The sequence below is a fragment of the Melanotaenia boesemani genome, chromosome 13 (genome assembly GCF_017639745.1).
Source record: "Melanotaenia boesemani isolate fMelBoe1 chromosome 13, fMelBoe1.pri, whole genome shotgun sequence".
Lineage (NCBI taxonomy): Eukaryota > Metazoa > Chordata > Actinopteri > Atheriniformes > Melanotaeniidae > Melanotaenia > Melanotaenia boesemani.
Window position 1 is genome coordinate 20,606,954 of NC_055694.1, and position 21,407 is coordinate 20,628,360.

The window sequence follows — 21,407 nt, forward strand, 5'->3', positions numbered from 1 at the left end:
CACATAGAATTCTTTCTGTCTGCATTTAATAATAATTATGTCTGATAATAAATAAATAAATATGCTAATTTAAGGGGATCACAAAGAGCGGGAACATTGGGTCACACTGCAATATCTACTCAAGTTCACGTATGCATTTGAGAAGAGATATGCCCGCCGAACAAGCTCGTATCGTTTTGGGTTAAGATAATGCCGCTTTTTCCACTGCAAGCTGCCCCGATACAACTTCAGGGGATTTCACACTACCCCCCAGTTGCACGCGCCCTGCCCCATTGGGGCCCCAAATAACTGCCATCAAGTTCTGTCTGGGAACTGGTTCTTTGAGATAAGACTAAAAAAAGAGAGAGAGAGAGAGAGAGAGAAAAGTCCAAGAGAAGCTTCGGTTGGGACCTTTGTGTCTTTGGTTTCAGCGTGGGTATCCATCTGTGCAAACAGAGCACAGTGATCCTTTGTTGGAGGACGGACAAAAAAATGGAAGGACAATGTTCTAGGAAATGTAAGGGAAACGATTTGCTGCCTTTCTTTTAACATTAATTTCAACTGCTGGTCATTCATGGGAGATTCCAGTTAAATAAAGTCAAAAGTGGCAAACAGAGCTTATTATAGCATTTTTATTGGTTATAAGAATAAAATTAACATGTGAGAAGAAAAACTAGCTTTATCAGTTTTGGACTAATGTATGGATCAAAATGTGAAAAGATAATTATTCCCAACAACAACTTAAATCTTAGTCTTTTGGTATAGCCTATAAAATCTGAAGTTATAATTTGGTTGTATAAATGGCATGAGGCAGACACGAGCCACGTGCTCAGACAGATGGGATTGGTTTATTGAGGCGTGAAACCAAAAAGCGTCGACGGGCTAAGGTGGTCTCCATCACGATCACATGGTAGCTTCCAGACTTTTGGTTTTCTAAAATTTAATCGTGACGGAACATGAAAAGACGTCTGGCATCCCAAGCCAAAATCTACGCTATACCATTATTTGCCTGGCACCGAAGCGTCTGGTGCTGCTTGTGTCTCAACACAGCATTGAGCCTAATATTTCTGGTTAGATAAACAGCCTCTTATAATGATTTTAAAATATAGCAGAATATAAACTACACTACACACATACAAAGATTTCCTGTTTTCTTCTTCTCAGTGAGATAATAAAATGACATTTCTGACGAACTGTTCATTCATTTAAGATAATATAATAATAATTCATAATAGCAAAATAATTCATGGTTACAAATTCTATTTCAAAAGTATAATTATTTTTCTGAAATGAAAAGGAATGAATGTTCAGAAGTTCACAAACCATGAAATAAATCCTACTTCACAGATTCTGCTTAATCTGCTTAAGATTCTACCCTAAATGATGGACATACAGTGTATCAGAATGATGGCCTTGTATTGTTTATCTAATATTTATAAAGATTTTAAGTCATGCAATTTGGACAAAGAAACAATGCAGCATCACTTTAAAAAAGATAATGTTTCTTTAGGCTTATGCTGGAGTGTTGATAATGATACTCATTCACACTGTGCATTCTCATCTTTTATTAAAGGCAAACATTATTTAATGGTTCTTCTGACAGTGTCTTAATCTTTGTGTTTAATTTTTTCTTCTTGATTACTGAAATAAGACCTTGCCAGATGATCGTTATGTCTAAAATATTAATTCTCTTAAAATGTTAGAGAGCAAAACAATCTACAAGTATTGATTACCCACACCATGCCAATCCATAGGGGCATTTTATATTCCTCTGATGCATGAATTATAAAAAAAAAAAAAAAACAGTGACATATGTTTTTCACATACAATATGTTACTTCTACAGACATGTACTCCCCCCCCTTGATGGGGTTTAAGTCTGGACACTGTGCTGACCACTCCATGTTTTTAAGCTTACCATCTTCTTTTTTCCTGAGGTGGTTCTGGAAAAGCTTGGAATTGGGTTTTTGTTCATTATCTTGCTGTCTATGAACCTCTGACCAGCTATACGCATACCAGAGGGTATTGCATGGCACTGCAGAATGCTGTGGTGGCCGTTTTGGTTCAAGGTGCCACTCACTCTGTTCAGGCCACCGACCCCGGATCCAGCCCCAGACCATCACACTTCCTCCTCCATGTTTGACAGTTGATGCTAGGCACTGTGGGACCATCCTCTCACCTACTCAATGCTGTACAAAGATCCTGTGTGATGAACCGAAGATTTCAAATTTTGATTCATCAGTCCATAATTCCTTCTTTTAGTCTTTAGTAGTCCAATAGCAGTGTTTCCTGGCCCAGGCAAACCTTTTCTCTTATTCTGACATCTTAGCAATGGCTTTCTCACAGCAACTTGTCCTGTCAAACCTGCAGCTCGAAGTCTTTTCTTCACAGTTGAAACTGAGACTTGCATACTATGACCACTATTAAGCTGTTGTCCTGTGAGCTGCCTATCACGCAAGCTGTTGACTATTAGAAACTTCCTCTGAGTCAGATCTGGCTTTGGGTCTCCTAGACGTCTTCCTGTCAGAGTTTGCCCCAGTTTCTGAGAGCCTTTTGATGGTGAAGGAAACTGTACTCACTGACACCTTGGCTTTCTTTGCAACTTCTCTGTACCTACATTTTTAAGTGTCATGGTGGTCTATCTCTCCTCCATTGTTAACTGCCTTTTTCTGGCCATTTCTGTAGTAACAGTCCACTTTCTGCAGTACAGTACTGTTCAACTGATGCTCACGAGGGTTTGGTACCACAGTGTGTTCAAGCACTTCATCTATGCAGACAGATGGGATTGTAAGTAATCCAACAAAGTTGGAACACCTGTAGAAATTAGTAGCACCAGCTTTCAAGGCTTGATTACCCTCCCTGCTGCTGGACAGCTTTAATTGTTAACCCATTTGTGTTCCCCGAAAAAGGCCTTTTTGTGTAATTCTGTAATATACATTATTTTTCAGTTTTAGGTAACCTTACCTTTTTAAAAAAAAAATCTGGCAATTCACCATTTACATTTCAGGCTATTCATTGGACATGAATGACTTGAACTGCAATAAATAACTGGAAAAAATTGGGGCGTTCTAAAACTTTTAAACAGTAGTGTGTGTGTGTGTATATATATATATATATATATATATATATGAAACTTTGATATACAGTACAACAAACTATAAAAACTTTGATATTCTGTATGTCAAAGTTTAATTTCTATAGTGTTGTCCCATGAAAAGATATAATGAAATGTTAGCAAAAATGTGAAGGGTGTACTCACTTCTGTGAGATACTGTGTATATATTCAGTTTTAAAATATCTTTATTTATTCTTCAGTGAGGGGCAGTATATTGTATAAAGTGGCTAATGTGTAAATATACTGTCCTTACACATGCATGTGTAATCTTGAAAACAGTCTTTAAATATGTGTCCAAAGTCCACACTCCATGCAACAAGCTAAGATTTATTCAATGTTAGCATTATAGAAAAATCCAATTCACATCTAACTCTTTCTATAACTTGACAAAATGAGGATTAACCTTTAAACAAATAAGCGATGACAGAATGAATAATAGTCTTCTACCAGAGCAAACTTCAGACAGCGGTAGACTTTGTTGAGGTAGAGTTCGTTGGCTTCTGCCTCAGTTTGAGTGAAAGCATAGCACAGATAGCAATTTACAAAACTCACTCTGTGATTTTCAGTAATTCCTCCCTTTACTCTACTAAAAGTCACAGTATAGGAACCATGTCTCAGCTGCTAGATACCGGGTACACCATAGACTGGTTGCTGGTTCATCATAGTCTTTGTAATTTGTTTTCCATTTGTTTGAGTGATGTAATAAAATCAGAAGAAAGTTTTTCCTACAATTAACAAGGCTAAGAGCATGCAACACAAGCCTCAGTTTCCAAGTCAGAGAATGTTACAGGGGATTAAAGATCTTAGAAATACTTTAAGGGGTTCACAGCTATTTATCTGGTCGTGTGTTAGGCTTCCTTGATAAGGCCTTACAAAAAAAAAAAAAAAACTGACTCAGATCAGGAAGAATAACTGGAACTGATATTTATTCTTATATTGGTCATTTGTGACAGGACCTCTGTCCATGGTGCTGATGAGTGGTGGCATTTTGAGGTAATAATTCTTTTTTACATATATTGCCTCCAGATTAAAAATTTAGGATTATCATGGGATGACTTTCACAGATATTGCACAGATAATAGTCTGTTTCTGTTTTCATCTATAAAGTCCTATAGGACATGTTTTGTTGCTTCTTAACTCCTCAAGATGATGACACAACCACTAAAACTGGGTATAAGATAACAAAGACAGACAGACAACTTGCATGTTATTCTGATTTAGCATGCACAAATCTGCATTAAATGTGTTTCAGTGAAATGGAAAAGGTGTTTTATATCTGGATATCATCATGAGAGAAAATAACTGTTTGTTTTTTAAAATCAGGTGGCAGCAAAGCAAGAAGGAAGATTATATGTGGGAAGAGAAATATTTACCCAAGCTAATGAAAAATATTAAATGCTTGCATGTTTAACACAGCCTAGACTTTTTATTTGTTCCTTTTTTGGAGACCTGGCGAGACACAACACCATCCTCTTGGGATGCAAAAAACACCTATCAAAATGTGACTTTGAGCTTCCCAAGCTGAAACCAACGCCCTTTTCATAAAGCATCTGCCACCCGGGGATGAAAATCCGAACTTTTTATTAAATGCACGAAGTCCATTTGACGTCACTGAATCTGTTCTGTTTTCTTCAGCGTCCGATCAGGTCACGTGTTGTGAGGCGGTAACAAAAGATGGATTTGGGTAGTTATAGTCTAACAGGGCTAAACTATTACAAAACAAACTGATGATGCAGAAAATAAATTCAATTATGTTATAAGCTGTATTTTTGAGTTAATTCAACTCTTTCAAATAAAATAAAGAATTCTGCGGTTGTTTCGTGATGATTGTAAATTATTTCAGCTGGTGTCAAATAATCTAAACTCTGAACAGTCATTTGGGTCTATGGGGCAAAGTTAAAGCTGTGCTGCAGCTGAAAGAAAAAGGTCCGAAAAGACCGAGTCTGTGTTTAGCACAGGATTAAAGACACCTGGTAAAATGCAAATGTTAAATAATAAAAAAGAGAAACGAAAGAACAGCTGCGAAAAATCTCTTTTAAACAATTAAAATTACACTGTAACTATTTTATTATTATTATTATTATTATTATTATTATTATTATGTGGCCTTTGTCAGTTCTATTTTGATAAAGAGGTCTTATTCAATTCAAAGCATCATTCAAAGCGTCGTTTGCAGTCTCTGAGGCGGATAAATATTTGTACATTGCGTAAATCAGATGGATGGCTCAGACAGGATTTGAATATCCAAAGAAGCCTAACCAAGCCAAAAGCCAAGCCTCAACCACACATCTGGTGGTGCACATTTGTTTTTCTCTTAAAATTGACAAAGGTAAACTTTGTGCGTCGCATGGGCTCCTCCGCCAATGGCTGACGTTTCCAGCGAGGACACTTTTTGTCCCCCCCCCAACTCATGTCTCTCTTTGTGCACTCCACCAATAACCAGCAGTAGTTCGACTGGTGTTTAGAGGAAAACGTGTATAGATAGTAGACCTAAAACCTAAAACTTAATCTTTTGTTTTTTCATTTTCTATTCAGTAGCAGCCCAACAGTGCGGCGTGTTGAGGACAAAAGCAGTGGCAGCAAACTATTGGACGGTTCCTTAGCGGGGTTTTTGAATATTGGATTTCTTATTGAGGGAGACCCATTGTGCTGACATATCAGGGGCACGAGAGCAGCACGAGCCAAGCGAACAAAGGCTGCATATGGCTTTCCTGCCCCTATTAATTATTTTTGAAGCTTCAGGGACACAAAATAACTGCCCACAGGGATATAATAAGGACATATATGAATAAATACATATCCTTCACAAATGTTAAAATATTTAGATTTCTTTTAAAGCTGCTTTATAAAGTAAAATCATCCATTAAGTGTTCATATCGTGATCAATGAGCTGAAATTGGGAACTAACAATGTCACAGAAAGATGTTGCCAAACTTAAGTTGCATTCATTACTGCAAATATATCCATGAATTAATATAATAAAAACTTGTAACTTTTCTGAGAAAAAGGCACAAATAAATGGCTCACGTGCTAAGTGTTACTTAAGGTCACAGTCTTTCACGAAATAGTGAGGAAAAACTGTGGAGCCATAAAAATTCACTGCTGGATGTTTCGGTAGAATTATAAATCATGTTGTTCAGCTAACCTGTAGTTTTCTGTGATGTTACATGAAGTTGCGCAGCCTCCGAGTGGGCGTGGTGCGCGCGAGGTATCCGCCCACAAAGAGCAGCGTCTCTTGTCATTGAGCTTCAAACCTCGTGGTGTAAAAGGGCGCTCAGTACAACTGCAGCCAGAAGCGACCTGCAAAACCAATATGACTTGAGGATCCGAGCAGCAGTGATGCCACTCCTGGTATGTTTTCGCTTTATTTCTTTATTTTTTTTTAAATATCTATCGTTATATTTAAAGTGAATATATATTCTATTATCCTGGCTCTAGTTCAGTGCATTTTTTTACTTGAAATATTTATTGTCACTATTGGATGTAATACTATTCAGTCAAAAAGAAACAAAAAGGAAGTCAATCTTAAAATTTGGCCAATAAGTTGTAAGAAAAAAAGTGTCCACTATATCAACGCTAAATTCACTGTAACATCTGACTGGTTATTGCAAAGTATTTGTTCTTTCTATTTTTTTCTTTGCTTGTACTGAGGCCCTCTAAATTAATTTAAATAGAATTCTAACAAATCATACAACCCCAGATTGTTCTGAAGATTTCTTAAATTTTTTGCTCTATATGCTGCATTGTCTAAATAATTGTCCTGTCAAATAAATTGTCCTGCCTGTCAGTCTGTCATGAGTGTGAGAAAGTCTGACTATAGCAATTCTCACTGCAGGTCACGGATGAATGACTGTCAAAGAGAGATCACCACTGCATGGTGAGTTCAAGAAGAAAGACTGTGTTTAACACTTTTTAGGAAACAAAATAATATCTAAGGTTTTGCATGATATTGTTGAACCAGAGCTTTATTAAATATGTGGCTGTTCTCACTTTTCTTTAAAAAAAACACCGTTTTAGAAAGAATAACACAAACTATAGTTTAACTACAGAAGATCTGTTTAGGATTATTAATAAAATTTATTACCAAAAGAGCAGGTATGATAAGAAGAGCCGTTTCAAATACATCAAAATTCAGCTGCACTTAATGCACATATTTGTAAAAACCTCAAAATTTTAATTTAAAGGGACTTTTCATAATCACGTGTTAAAACTCAGCACGTGCAACTCATATAAATACTTCATTAGTTTATACTTCAGAACATTTTTTTCCAAGAACAGCAAGTCAAATGCTAACACTTATGTAGTCGATCAAAAATCTGTCATGATGTCCTTTCATCTAAAGTTAAATGTCCTGAAGTACAAATGCATGCAAGACAGAATGAAAACACCCTTTTACTATTTGAAATAGTACATAGGCTTTATTACTTTTATAGGCCATTTTAATAAGAAAGAAAGAAAGAAAGAAAGAAAGAAAGAAAGAAAGAAAGAAAGAAAGAAAGAAAGAAAGAAAGAAAGAAAGAAAGAAAGAAAGAAAGAAAGAAAGAAAGAAAAAGGGGTTTGGAAAATAAAAAAATAAAGTATTTTCTCCTCTTTGTGTGTGTTGGTCTTTTTTCAGCTGCCCAATAAAGTTTGTTTTCTATTGTGTGGTCTCTCTTTTTTTTTAAATAAATGAATAAATAAATACTGTAGCAGGTTCATTTCTTTGGTGATTTTTTTCCCTTGTATAACATAAAAAAACATGTGTTGCCTAGTACATTGTTATTACTGTGAATATTTGAATATTCTTTTATCGTTACACGGGAAGATGGATTTGCACGCGCCCAGGTTTACTTAGGCAAAAGCAATTACTATGTGGCACGCGCCGACCAGCTGAGCCGTTGCAGATGGGCGCCAGGAGCTGCTCTGCAGAGCATCCTGCTGTTATGTCTGGCCTCGTTTTAAAGCGTATTATACGGAAAACAAATAAACATCTACAAGTCTAGTCTTTATGGTACATGTTTCTTGCTCACATAGATTTAAGAAAAACCTATAGGGTGATTTTACGTGCTCAAAAGTAGATCCTATCGGTATATTTTGAGACAAATAATACATTTTCCAAATTTTATAAAATAATGGGGTTTTACTGTCAACAAAGCAATGTTATAGCCTATTTTTGTTTATATCAAGGAATAAACCAGGGGTGTCATCCGAATACAAGAGACATGAACTTGAGCAGAAAATGTCACAATTTGAATGTTCCCGCCGCGCAGCAGCAGCTGTGAACATACAATAGATGGGGCCCACGCGCTGAATAAATGAGTCCAAATTTGAATAACTGTCGCATGTCTGGCGCGTGCAAGAAATATCCCAGCTTTCCCAGGCTTCACAGGGAAAACCGTTGGCAGCCCCTATTCCAGTTCAATGGGGATTTAGCTGCTCATTACTATGAATTGTGGGAAAGTCCAGGAACACTGGGAAAAGGACCCTTGTGTCAGATCGATCATCATGCAGCTACGACAAAGAAGTTCCCTGCCTTACAGTGTTTGTCTGGACTAAACAGGCAAACACATTATTAATAGACTAAGACAGCATATGGACGTTAAATGATAAATATGGTACAATGCAGGATGCAAACTTTGTTGCATATTTTCTTTGCTGACTTTATTCAAGAAAATAGGTCAGCTTTTAATGAAAAACAACGAAAATAAAAAAGGAAAAACACCAATAATAATAATAAACATACGAGGGTGGTTTGTTAACATAAAATAAAATAAAATAAAATAAAATAAAATAAAATAAAGCTTAACATAGACAGTGTTGATACTGTGTAAATGCCAAAAGAGGCCATTTATAATGCAAAACTATATTATAAAACATAGATATGTTATTGCTTATGTTTTAACTTTATCATTCCCGTGATATCATCCGGTTTGGAGCTCTTTTTCGGCGCGTGCCCACTTCCTCTGGGGAATTGTAGCAACCACCTCCCGTGGGAATTTCCCTTCCCTTCTCCTCCCCCAAATTAGTGCTGGTATGACAGTTGGACCGGTGCAACAGATGGGCCGAAGAGGCACGCGCCGAACACGAGCCTCGCCTAGCAGCCCTCCCCACCCCTCTTACCCCCTCAAGCTCAGCATTAAAACCACCCTCATCCCGAAAAAAGCTGCTTGAACTGAAAAATCTATCAACAACCTGACAGTGAGGAGGCAGGATGGGTGTAGACCGGGATGATGCAGGTTGTTGATTTAGTCATTTCTACAAAATAACCACATAAAAATAGCCCTTATAAAATAAAAAGACAGCAAACGTATACACGATTATTTTTAAATAAGCTATTTCTTATTTGCATGTAATTTCACTCAAAGCAGTGGAGCTGACCTTTTACAATTATTCTAATTTAAAAAAATCTGTGCACTTAAAAGCCATTTCACTATAAAACTGCCTTTACTCATTTATTCATATTTGTCTCTTGTAGGCTTGTATAAGATATCTAGTTGATAGTGATTTGAAGAGTGTTGACGACTATGTACCTACATCAGTATGAGGTTTTCCTGCCATCATTTGGTGAAGAAAAGTATTACAGTTAATAGGCTAACAATAAGAATGAAAACAGTTTAACTAATCCTTAGTTAAAGCAAGATTCATTATGATTTCACGCTTAAATTTATGCAGAACTCAGGACTCCTCTGAACTAAAATAACCAACTCACTGTGGATTTAAGTAATCACTTCAAACCTGCTAGCTCATCAGTTAATTAATTAGGTTTGTGAGCTGATTTCAACTAAAGAAATTAATATCAAAATGTAAGAAAGTCTGACTTTAGTGCCAGAAAGAAAACATGTAATGGTTAAAAATAATGAAGACATGTTTTCAGTTTGCTGGGAAAGTCTGTGGTGCTTCTTCAAAGCAGTGAGTTGAAAAGATTTGCATCTAATGTTAGATTTTTTTAAAAGTGGTTTTATATTTAACCAGAATGCTTAACAGAGAAACTTATCAATACAGATTTTGAGAATGAGGAAAATTTTCATGCTTACAAACTGTATCCACTGTTTACACAATATAAATGAATACTGAAAGTCAAACCGAAAGGATGAGTGTGATGAGTGAGGGAAATTTGCAGCACAGTTTTGCAGGTATACTGCAGAAGAGGGAAGGATTCTTACAAAAGACTGCAGTGTAAATTTACATCTCAACTCAGTTTTTACTAAAGTAAAATCATTTGTATTTTTACTCATGCTTAAGCCATTTCAGAATATTTGTTATACTTACCTTGACTTGTAAGCAGCATGTTACCGAGGAAAAATGTACTATATAATACACCTGCTTCTCATTATCACCCAGTTTGAGGGTTTTAATTCTGACCTGCAAACTTGTTGGTATGGGTATGTCTGTCATATAAATATTCTGGATGAAATGTAGTCATTATTTTCCTCACACATTCAAGGAAAATGCCATGAAATAAAATGGGTAAATTTACCTTGCTCATTTGCTGCAAAACTAATTTCTCATTAAATAAATAAACAATGGGGCTTCAAGTTCTACAATTTTACAAAAGGCCACCAGATGGACCTATACAGTGCCTTAACAGCAAGCATCCAGTGGTGCTTTCACTGCTATATGTAAAATGAATGCAGGTGAAGCTGTATGCAAACAAGAATAGGCGTTTAGACATAAAGTCCACTTTTGAGTTATTAATTAGCTCTGTGGGTCTATACTTCACTGACACCCACGACCATGCTCGTGTCACTGACTGTTGGGCAGCAGTAAAAGTTTTCCGTGGTTTGTGCGCACTGCTCCTTTAATTTCTGAGCGGATTTTCAGAGAGCAGTAACTTGTAACAGGCTCAGCAATCCTCCCCCTGCTGGATTATTCAACAGGTGCTGAGTCCCATGTCGCCATCTGCTATAGAAAGAAAAACACTACGAAATACTTTCCAAGGCACTTGATGCGCGTTATCAATTAGGCGGCGAAAATAGGTAAATAAATTCAAACGAATAGTTAACAGGACACAAAGCAACTCGTGCAACAGGTACTGGGGGATCCTGAAGAAACAGAAGACAATAAAGCCAAACCGTCGCGCACAAAAAGAGGTTAGTGTATCTCTAGAATTAAGAAGAATGGAGTGAATTTTATTATTTCAGCATGTAAATGTATCACACATTTGCCTCTGAAACGGATCGTCATTGAACCCCGCTCTGTAAAGCGCCATGAACTTTCCCATAAAACTAACCCGCTGACGGAGATGATCTGAGCATTTAGACATACAATGCTGACCCCATACGCCGGGTGAACTAATCGGGGTCAACGTAGAGAAGTAAAGGAAGGAGTCGGCCAACCTGCAGCCGCAGCGCAGCAATGGTGGTGGAGGGCGAGAAGGCGCTGGTCGCAGCGAGACAGGGGGACGTGCAGTCCCTGAAAGTGCAATTAGCTGCAAAAGTGCTCAACAGCGACGTCAAGGATGTGCTGGGAGCTTCGCCCGTCCACCACGCAGCCCGGGCCGGGAAACTGACTTGCGTGCGCTTCTTGGTGGAGGAGGCAGGGCTACCAGGCAACTGCTTAGCGAACAATGGGGCCACTCCGGCGCATGATGCAGCGGCTACCGGCAACCTGGCCTGCCTACAGTGGCTACTGACCCAGGGAGGATGTCGGCCAGAGGTGAGTTAAGTTAGAGGTGAACCAACTAAAGTAAAGTAGATGGTTAGAGCTTAATTTATTTTGTGGTAATTAATACAACTTGCACATTCAATTTCCTATCAGTTTAAAGGACCAACTATGAGGGGTTTTATTCTTACTAATAGATTATAGTTTCATGGTAAATTAAGTTAAATGACTCACATCACATACATTTTCGGGATTTTATTGGGTGTCACGTGCTGCTGTCTGTTTTGGCCTTGTGACAAGTTGACCACAAGGCAATGAAGTATCCTATAGCCTAGACTCAGATGACAAACTGACAAATGAAAAACTTGCGTCTTTTAGTGATTTTTAGACAATTGGTAAGAACAAAAGACAACTTCCTACAAGATTGCAAATGGAAAAAAATATCACCAGTAACTGACCTGGAATCAATAAACATCAGATGATGACCACATTTTTTACAAGAGAGTGATGCTTTATTGTGTAAAACACTCTTAAAATAATAATGAAGTTATATTAAACACATGAAATGCACACAAATGTTGTTAGCCGCAGGGATTTCAAAGTTCCTTGAAATCAAACTTTTCCTTTTAGTGTAATACTCACTTTGCTTCACTGCCTCTTGTTCCCATGGTAATGAGGTATGCAAAACTGAATTTGCAAATCTGATATCATTCATAAACTAATACATTGACTTACGATGGTCACAAACAAAAGTACATAATGTCAGCACAGTTTGATTAGATAGCTGGTTGGGTGGTTGGTGCTGTAATGGTTTAACCCTCACATGGTGGATTAAACCTCATGCTGACTTGGTAGATGCAACATATTCTCACTCAGTAAGAAAGTGTGTGTTTTCACAGAGTCTCGAAAGCTGTGACCCTTGAAAGTACACACTAACATTTTTCCAGTTCTGCAGTTTACCACAGTACTGAAGAGCCTTAACTTGTTTGGGTTTACACAAAGAGTAGAGAAACTGGGACACAACTAAAGCAGTTTTTTAAAATACAAAAGAATTCAAAGGAAATTTGATATTGCTAAATGCTTGGTGGGGGTGGGTGTGTGTCTTTCAGATTTCATTTATGAACAAAAAAAGATCCCACGTGACTGGGACTCAAATGGAAATTGAGATTTGATGTGCAGACTGCTTTGTAAGTCTGATGAGTAATGAGGTGACCATGCATTGAACAATGCAGTGAATTAGGCCAAAGTCTAATAAGAACTAATTTAGTAAATGAGTGGAAAACATTTTTTGTTTAAAATGGTGCAAGACAAACCTTTAGGACTGCACAAGTCAAGAATGTTCTTGAAACACTGGGCACTATGAAAAAAGGTGCATATTCTGCACATTTAAAAACTGAATGTGCAGAAGCTCAGACATCAACTCAAATATTCATAGCTGGCTTTATTCTTTCCTGAACAATAACATTTAATCTACTGTAGGATGTTATTTTATTACAAATAATACATGTAAGCATTTCTTGTACCTGCCTGACAGGTTCAAAATGATTTATACACAACATAGACCATACAATCCCGAGTCCTACAGGCTTGTGGCAGTCTGTGATCCTCAAGTTAAAACATAATAAAATAAAAGTCTCTGATGTGCTACATGTGTCTATCACAGTTGAGGGCTGTTGCACAGACAGAAAGATGTTGGAGACATCCAATAATTCAGTGCTGTCATATTTCCCCATTATGTCTTTTTGTTTCTGAACTGATTCATCGAATGTTAGTGATGTTCAGCTCTATTTCTCTGAACTGCAGGTCCAGTGTACTTGGCAATATAATGCCAGTATTGCAAAGTATGTTAGGTAATGGTGAAAGTTTATGACATGTAAACACAGCCAATATGACAGCCATAAAGTCCTTTCCTCTTAAAGTCACTGTTGGACTGGAGAGTTGCAAAAGCTTTTACTGTATTTATTGGCAATCTGGGAGTTTTCTTAGTCAAAAGCCACTTCTAAGTCAGAGCAAAGTTACAGTAAAAACAATTTACAGTGCTTGCTGGAAGTTTTGATAAACCTACAAGTTTATTTAAGAGTGGGTGTAATCACATTTTTGATTGGCTTTGTTGTAGTTTTCATTTAAGTAGCTGTTATGAAGCTGCACCTCTCACTGAAGTTTTCTAGTCTGCTTACATGACTTTTATGTGGTCTTTGGATGCCAAACATTTAAAGTTCTTAATGTCCAGCATGCTAACGATTAGTCGGAATTTGCTAGTGGCTACTAGCCTGGCATTGCCTGACAAAAAAGCAAGTGGGAGTTAGTCTGGAACCTCTCGGTTTATTTTCACTGCAGCAAAACATGTGACAAAGTGCTGAGTGACGTGTTTGTTGAAGTCTTATTCTTTGAAACCTGCCCCATCTTAGACAGCTGTTTCTAACAGGTCTAACCTGGACAGGGCCAGGTAGAAATATGTTTGAATGTGAAGGAGGCCAGACACATTCTGGCAGCATTTAGACTCATCTTGTGTCAATCCTAATTTCATAATATATAATGAACAGTCAGCTGGTTCTTCAGGAAATTACTCAGATTATTCACAATCACAGCTGTATGTCTTGATATTGTTTTATTGTAAATTATTTGTTACTTTTTTCACTTCCAGGACAGGGACAGCTCTGGAGCCACTGTTCTCCACCTCGCATCCCGCTTCAGTCACCATGAGATCACTGACTGGCTGCTGAAGAGTGGCGAGGTGGACCCCGGGGTTTCTACTGACACAGGTGCCCTACCTGTTCACTACGCTGCTGCCAAGGGAGACCTGTCCTCTCTCCGACTGTTACTGGGTTACAGCCCAAAGTAAGAGCTATAATAATTTAGTTCCAGCAGTGTGTATGCTTCATTTCACTGTTAAAATGATTTAGGCTGTAGCTCTTTAATGCAGCTGGCAAAGGTTCAGTTCCTAAACTAGAGCCCTTTGCCGCATGTCACCTCCCTCTCTAATCCTTTGTCTGGTGAACTACTGTCAAATAAAGGCCACCAGAGCACAAAAACACCTGTCAGTCAGGCCAATGCAACATTTGACTGTGTTGGGATCAACAGCCCCAAATTAAAGCAGTTATTTATTTTACTAATGTTGTAGGAGATAAAATTAAGCCATCAAATTCTATAATATCAGCTGCATAAATGTAGATTTTTATTCAGAAGTGCTTTGTGTCCAGCAGTGAGTTGTCCCTGCTCTTTGTAACTGCAGCATATTACAGTGGAGCTCCTACTCAGATTCAGATTTCACACTGTTGCCACATTAGAAGTCTGACATTGATAAAGGATCTTCCACATTTCCAACGATGAGTACTGCAACACTTATTTTTACATTTTAAGACTGACTGAGAAAAAGCCAGCGTTTGGGCAGTGCTTCAGCTCTGGACTTACACAGGAACTAATGACCTATTCGCTTTAGTGGGAAGTGATTTGAACTGTTCACATTATACATTTACACTTAGAAAAGAAATCTCAGTGATTTAATTTTCCAAAATACTACTTTCTGCAATAGCACTTGTTTGCTGCATATGAACTCCACCTGGAGTCATTTCTGTACTGTTAATGCAAATTTGTACTTCTGTGTGAGGGTCAAGTCAACAAGTGAGCATACATGACCTCTGCTAAGGTGGAGGTATTCTGTAGCGTTGGTTTGTCTGTCTCTGACTCAGAGAGCACAGACCTCCACCCAACTATTGTAATTTTATTTATTTATTTATTTTGCCAATGATTGTGGGCATTATTTTCAAGTCAGAAGGTCTGTTACGACCCGGCTCAGCTAGGGAAGGAGAAAGTGACAAGAAAGAGTCATGCCAAGATGTAAGGTGGAGTAATTGGGAATTTATTTTCCCATGTGGCAGGTGACACAAAGAAACAAATACACAGGAGGGATGGTGCTGTGCAAATAAATGAAACAAAATTCATACTAAATTGTATGTACTAAGAATAAAATAACAGTCTACTTAACTAATGGTCAAATAAGAGAAACAAAACCTAACTGACTGCACTGACTACAAACAAAAAACAACCAGAAGCAGCAAACTAACTAAACAATAAACTAAAAAAGAAAACTATGATGGAGGGATTAAAATTCTAGCTGGCCCAGTCTCCAACAAACGATTAAAATGATATAAAACAACAAGCAGTCCCAAACAAAGCCTTTACACTGGGTCTGCACCATTTACCGCCTGGGTGACCCGGCAGCGAGCTGGGTGGGCGGAGTTTTCAGTCCATTTCAACCGGGCTATCAGCCAGATGACTCACTCAGATTCGACAGCTTGTTTGGTGAGATTCTCCTTTTAACCACATGGGTGGAACAAAGAAATCAGAGTCCGTCTGCAGATAAACTTAGAAAATGTTCCAACTTGATAAACAGTGTTGAGTTCAGTAAATAACTCCACATTAATAAAAGTCCTCAAACAACTTCTGCAGATATTATGATTCTTTATAGCTGCTCTAGTGAAATTATGTTACAATCCAACTAATTATGTTAAGAGACCCCCAGTGGACACTGTTGCACTTTGCAGACTAAAACCTGAAAGAAATGCATACAAAAGTACAGCTTTATTATTAACTTTTTGTTATTTTTATGATCAATTTCTCCCTGAAAAATCCATGCCCATTTTGTTTTGGTAAAGCCCCTTTCTACCATCAAACGCTTTCTTCTCCTTTTATTTGCCAAACTTCTCTTTTGCCACTCATCATCAATCTTCCCCGGGTCATTGCCCTGCTGAGGTAAAAGGAGCGGACCCATAAAAACCTTAACAAGACCTAAGAGGTCAGACACAAAGTGGGTCTGCACAGACCACTATCAAACAAACAGTCTCTACCAAGATGGACAACCTGTTTACCAGAACACAGCTGCCACTGATTCAGAGGTTGCCGCGTCCTTTTATCCACGGAAGCAGGCCTCAGCCGCAGCAATTTATCCAGAGGGCAGCAAACCAGGGAGAAGGTGTGGTGATGTGGAGCCAATCCCAGCCAGGCAATGACACATGGTGATTTGCATACAAAATGGATTAATTAGTTCAACAGGTGACAGCCGTAAGAAGCTCTAATGGCAAAATTATCCCTATCTCCCCTTAGTACACAATCCTGGATTCAGACAGTAATCTGGAGCACCCCAAAATCTTATCACTTGGCTGTCACCATGTAAGATTTTTTTAAGCCCAAAATAAACACAACTAAATAACCTGAGTGGGAATAGATAAATAAAATGGACACCAATTAGGAAGCAGTAGTGGCATTGGTCTGTGATTCAGAGGAACCAACCCCTTAATTTTGCATTTTAATGTTGTTTAAGCTGGGGAGTCATATAGAAATATATAAAAGTTCATCCATTGTATCTGCTATTAACAGGGGAACTAGCTACAGAAACCACAACCATTTCGCTTATCAGACATTAAATGTGTTTCAATTTGCTGCCAAATCAAGCATAGCTGTCTTATGGAAACAGCGTAAAGGGACCATTTCAAGAAGACCAGTTTTTATGGCCTCTGAATGAGTTTTTTTCATCCCTTCATTTGGCTTGGTTTGGTTTCACACTGTACTTTACTGAAGCAGACCAAACTGCATAGGCAACATCATGCAGTTATAACTATGACTCATTTGGGGCAGTATTGCCTCAAATATCCACTGACCAAAAGGAAAAGAAGCAGGAGAAAGAAGAAAGCCTAGATTACGACTGACCAGGACCAAATAAACCACAAATAAACAATGCAGTAAAACCATATTTATGAAGGCATAGGCTTTAGTTTTTAGTTTCTTTTTTAAAGACAATTTCTAACTTTTTTTCTAACCTTATCATCTTTGCTCCTGTGCTGTTGGCTTTATTTTTCCTCTACCCGAAAGCAATGAGCTCTACGTCACTTTGTCTCTTTGGTTGTCTGGATAGTGCATTTGCATTCACACTGTAAGTAAACTGCACCAGGATTCACTGGGAAATGAACCAAGACGTCTGGTTTTCAAGTGGGCCAGAGTTTGCTTTGTTTTGGTTTTGTTTGTTTTTTATGTTTTTAGATTACTTTATTTTGGAACAAATACATTTCCAACAAATAATTACATTAGAAGAAAAAAAAAAAGAATAAAATAATTGACAGACAAACAGCAACCTCAAGATGATTTGAGTAGATACATTTGAACAGGGAGTTGGAAAAGGTTTGTCACTTATCGCAGCCCACAACCTTAGACCATCAATAGTAAGTTGAAGAAAAAAGAGCAGAAACAAGTGAATTTGGTAAGACAATTTGGTTAGTGGGACGATTCTTCCACACATTCTTCTGTGTATTTGTTCCACAAATGAACTCTTTTTACTCTGTTGTTGTGGTATTTTGTGTTGGTTCTAACAGCCGGTATATTAAACATGTTGGCTTCTCTGAGTTCATGAGGGTTTTGCCTCATCTGGAACAAATTCTAGATATATTAAGGGTCTGGTCCGCTTTCAACAAAACCTTTCCAGTTTCACTGATGGTGTGTTTGGAGTCGTGTGATTGCACTCATTGGCACTCTGGCAAATTAGTTGTGAACATAAGAAAGTCTCTTGCTTGATCTGTTTTTGACTGGGATATAACACTATAAACACATAAAGACATTTAATGGTCTGGTTTAAAAAAACAAAACAAAATATTAAGCATTAAGCTGAAGCTTCTCAAACCTTGTATTTATTGCTATCAAAAATGATTTCCTCCTGCTTTCATTATGACAGCAGTGTGATCACGGCTCAGTGTTTAAACTACATAATCTTATGTTTTGGACTGTTTTGACATTGATGACATTAACACAATAAGCAGCTAACCCTCTAATATTGTGTGGTTGCACCCAGACAGGTGCATAGCTGCTGAAAATTTAATGAGCCTCAGGGACATGGTAGCTCCCTGATAGCTTGGCCCCATTCACTCCTCCGCACCACCCCTCCCACCATCACTGTTTACTGTCATCTCCATGGTGACACACAGAAGCACCAACTGGCGATAAGATAATGAGGAAAACAAATCCATTTGAATAGATGGGCTGCTTTCTAGTCACTGTCCTCGGGCATTGTTTGGAGAAGAACTTTGCAACAGGGAGATAGCCCTCTTGTTTCAGGGTTTATTATAAGATGCAAATTTATATCAGTATGTTTTAAGAGGCATTTGAGAGGCTCAGTTTGTGCTACCTGAAAAAAAATCACAAGAAGAATGTGACTTTGGGTTACATCATCACTTTAGTAACAAGCGACTAATGATGGTGCAACATAATGAGAGCGTGACTGCAGAAGTAAAAGTACATACACTGAGATAGTAAACAAGCAACAACTCTGAAGTCCTTTGGAAGTTTTTCTGTTTATAGCATTACATTTAAAGTTTTGTTTCACAACATTAAATCAACAAAGAACTTAAAACTATCACAAAAGAATTAAGGAATTTAGGCTTAGGGGTATTTTATCATTTAAAAGATTACCTGCAGTCAACAGCATTAAGAGCACTCTCAGTTTGGAGAAGCAGATTGTTGCCTAAAGGTTGAGGCTAAAGCTAAAAGGTACTCTGAAAGGTCAACCAGAAGTGTGATGTTCTCCATCTGATGTTATTTACTTTGTTACGACTCTCTGTTCTCTCAACTGCAGAAAATCCACGTGTTAATACAACCCACAGCTTGTTCAAAAACAGTGCGGGCAGCAACTCAGTGTATCAATGTAGACCGTATAACAAGCTTTTCTTGTTTTTTGACCACTTGAAGCACATTTGCACTTGAAGCAACATTCACACACACAGCTCTTCTTACTCTGAACAGCTTCACAGGCCATGCAGTATATGCACATGTTTATATATATATATATATATATATATATATATAAATCAATAGAAGATAAAAGTCATCACATAAATTAATATTGATTATTCATTTTCAGCATTAAAAGTGGAGAAACAAAGTTGAATCTATCAGATATTGATATTTGCATTTTCATATGCAATACATATTGTGAAAATTTCAATGGAACATGATGTTAATTCAAGGAGGATATAATTTGTGTGTACTTTAACTTTTAACTGGTACTTTTAAGAATCATTGTGTATTTTCTGGGGAAAAAAGAAAACAATCTACAACTATTTCCTCTAACCACTTTGTTTTAGGTAAAAAGATGCATGTGTGCATTTTCTCTTCAAACTTTAACTTATGCAATTACTGTCTTTTTGTGCACAGATGGTTTAGAGTTCAGCTGCATCTTTGTTTCCAGATATTTTAGTTTGTTAGATTTATGAACCACATCTAAATTGGCAGCCCTTTCACTAATCCACCCCAGTAAACCAAAACAAAAACCCTAATGTGCTCTGCCGGGGCTGATAGCCTTGACACACAAAGGAGTGAATGAATGAGAGGTGGTGAAAGAGAGTGAGTGTGTGAAGCTGCAGACAGGTTATGTAATCAATTAGTGCAGATTAAGATCTTTGGCATCGACACAGATCCAACATACAGTTGAAAGGGGAAGACCTCTACATTTGGATAATCCAGAGTTAGTCTGAAACTCAGGAGCTCAGAGTGGGTACACAAAATAATCACAAGTTATCTAATTGCTAATTTTCATTCTTTTTACTTTTGAATTGTTAGGGTTAGAGGTGAGATTAGAGAGGATGGAAAATAAAGTGGTTAAGATGTTAACTGAACATTAGATATATTTTTAAGATGTAGTTTCCTCCTCTAACGTCAGCCTGATGTTAATTTTATATAACTCACAGCTGCTGTGATTTATGGCTTTTGAGTAATTTTTTTTTATTTGATCGTGTCAAGCAGTCTGTTTGATTCACAGAGAGAAAGGCGTAAATAAGTATTTCACACGTGGCAACACCTGACTTCCCCCTACTTTCCTAAACTTTAATCTTCTTAATAACTTCTTGGTACAAGTTGGATAAAACCCCTTTCAGTTCTCTCCTACAACAAGAGGTTTAAGCTGAAGAAATGCAACGTAGTGTGGTATTTTGTGATGCTTTTGAGTACAGTGGCCATGGATGGATTATAAAACAACACACTCTGGGGCACAGATGTGTGTCCATTTTTATAACATTTTCGTAACAAGGACCAGGACAAAAAACCTTAAACCACGCAGTTATGAAAAGCAATTCTCAAATGTGTATGTTGTCTTCCTTTTCCTTTGAGACTCTGAAACATGCAGAAACAGTCACACACATTGCCCTATAGTTTATAAACCTAAAGAAAAATATATACACAGCATTTTCATTATTTAGATGGGAAAAACCATTAAGTACGTCATAAGGCTTATTCAGGCAAGAAGGCCATTACTGTGACATCAATTAGTTCCCTGTAATGAAGATAATGTTGGTTTTTGTTACTGTGAGAAGGGAGGCTACATTGGACAAACAGGTAATGAGGTAAAATGTTTATCGAAGCTGAACTGAAAAGGTGTCAAATGACTCCTACTTTAGTTTGAGTTATTTTTCCTTGGAGTGACTGGCAAGGTTGTGCCCCTTGCACCACTTGCTTGCTGTGTTGTCAAACTTGGCCAACCTACTTTTTATCTTTTGAAATCTACACCTGTCCTCCTAAAGCACTTCTTTGGTGAGGAGTGTCTAAGCCTCTTCACACTGAGGAGTTGTGGAAATGGTACATTGTGCTTTGTTTGGATGGTATACAACCTTGAACACATTTTGTTGTAAAGCTTTATGGATTCACTAAATGAAAAATAAAAGGTTCTCTCCTGCATTGACTACTGTGTGCAGCTGAAC

The 21,407-nt window shown here is 37.7% G+C and overlaps 1 protein-coding gene across 8 annotated transcripts in view; it reads left to right on the forward strand.

The window, feature by feature from the left end:
- Positions 1 to 10,922: 10,922 nt before the first annotated feature.
- Positions 10,923 to 21,407, forward strand: part of espn (espin) — a 45,796-nt gene continuing 35,311 nt past the window's right edge. For all 8 annotated transcript variants that reach the window (XM_042004939.1, XM_042004943.1, XM_042004942.1 and 5 more), the window contains exons 1-2: positions 10,923 to 11,727; positions 14,318 to 14,511. In XM_042004939.1, the coding sequence (XP_041860873.1) occupies positions 11,428 to 11,727; positions 14,318 to 14,511 (494 nt within the window). In that variant the 5' untranslated portion in view covers positions 10,923 to 11,427. The remainder of the gene's footprint in view (positions 11,728 to 14,317; positions 14,512 to 21,407) is intronic.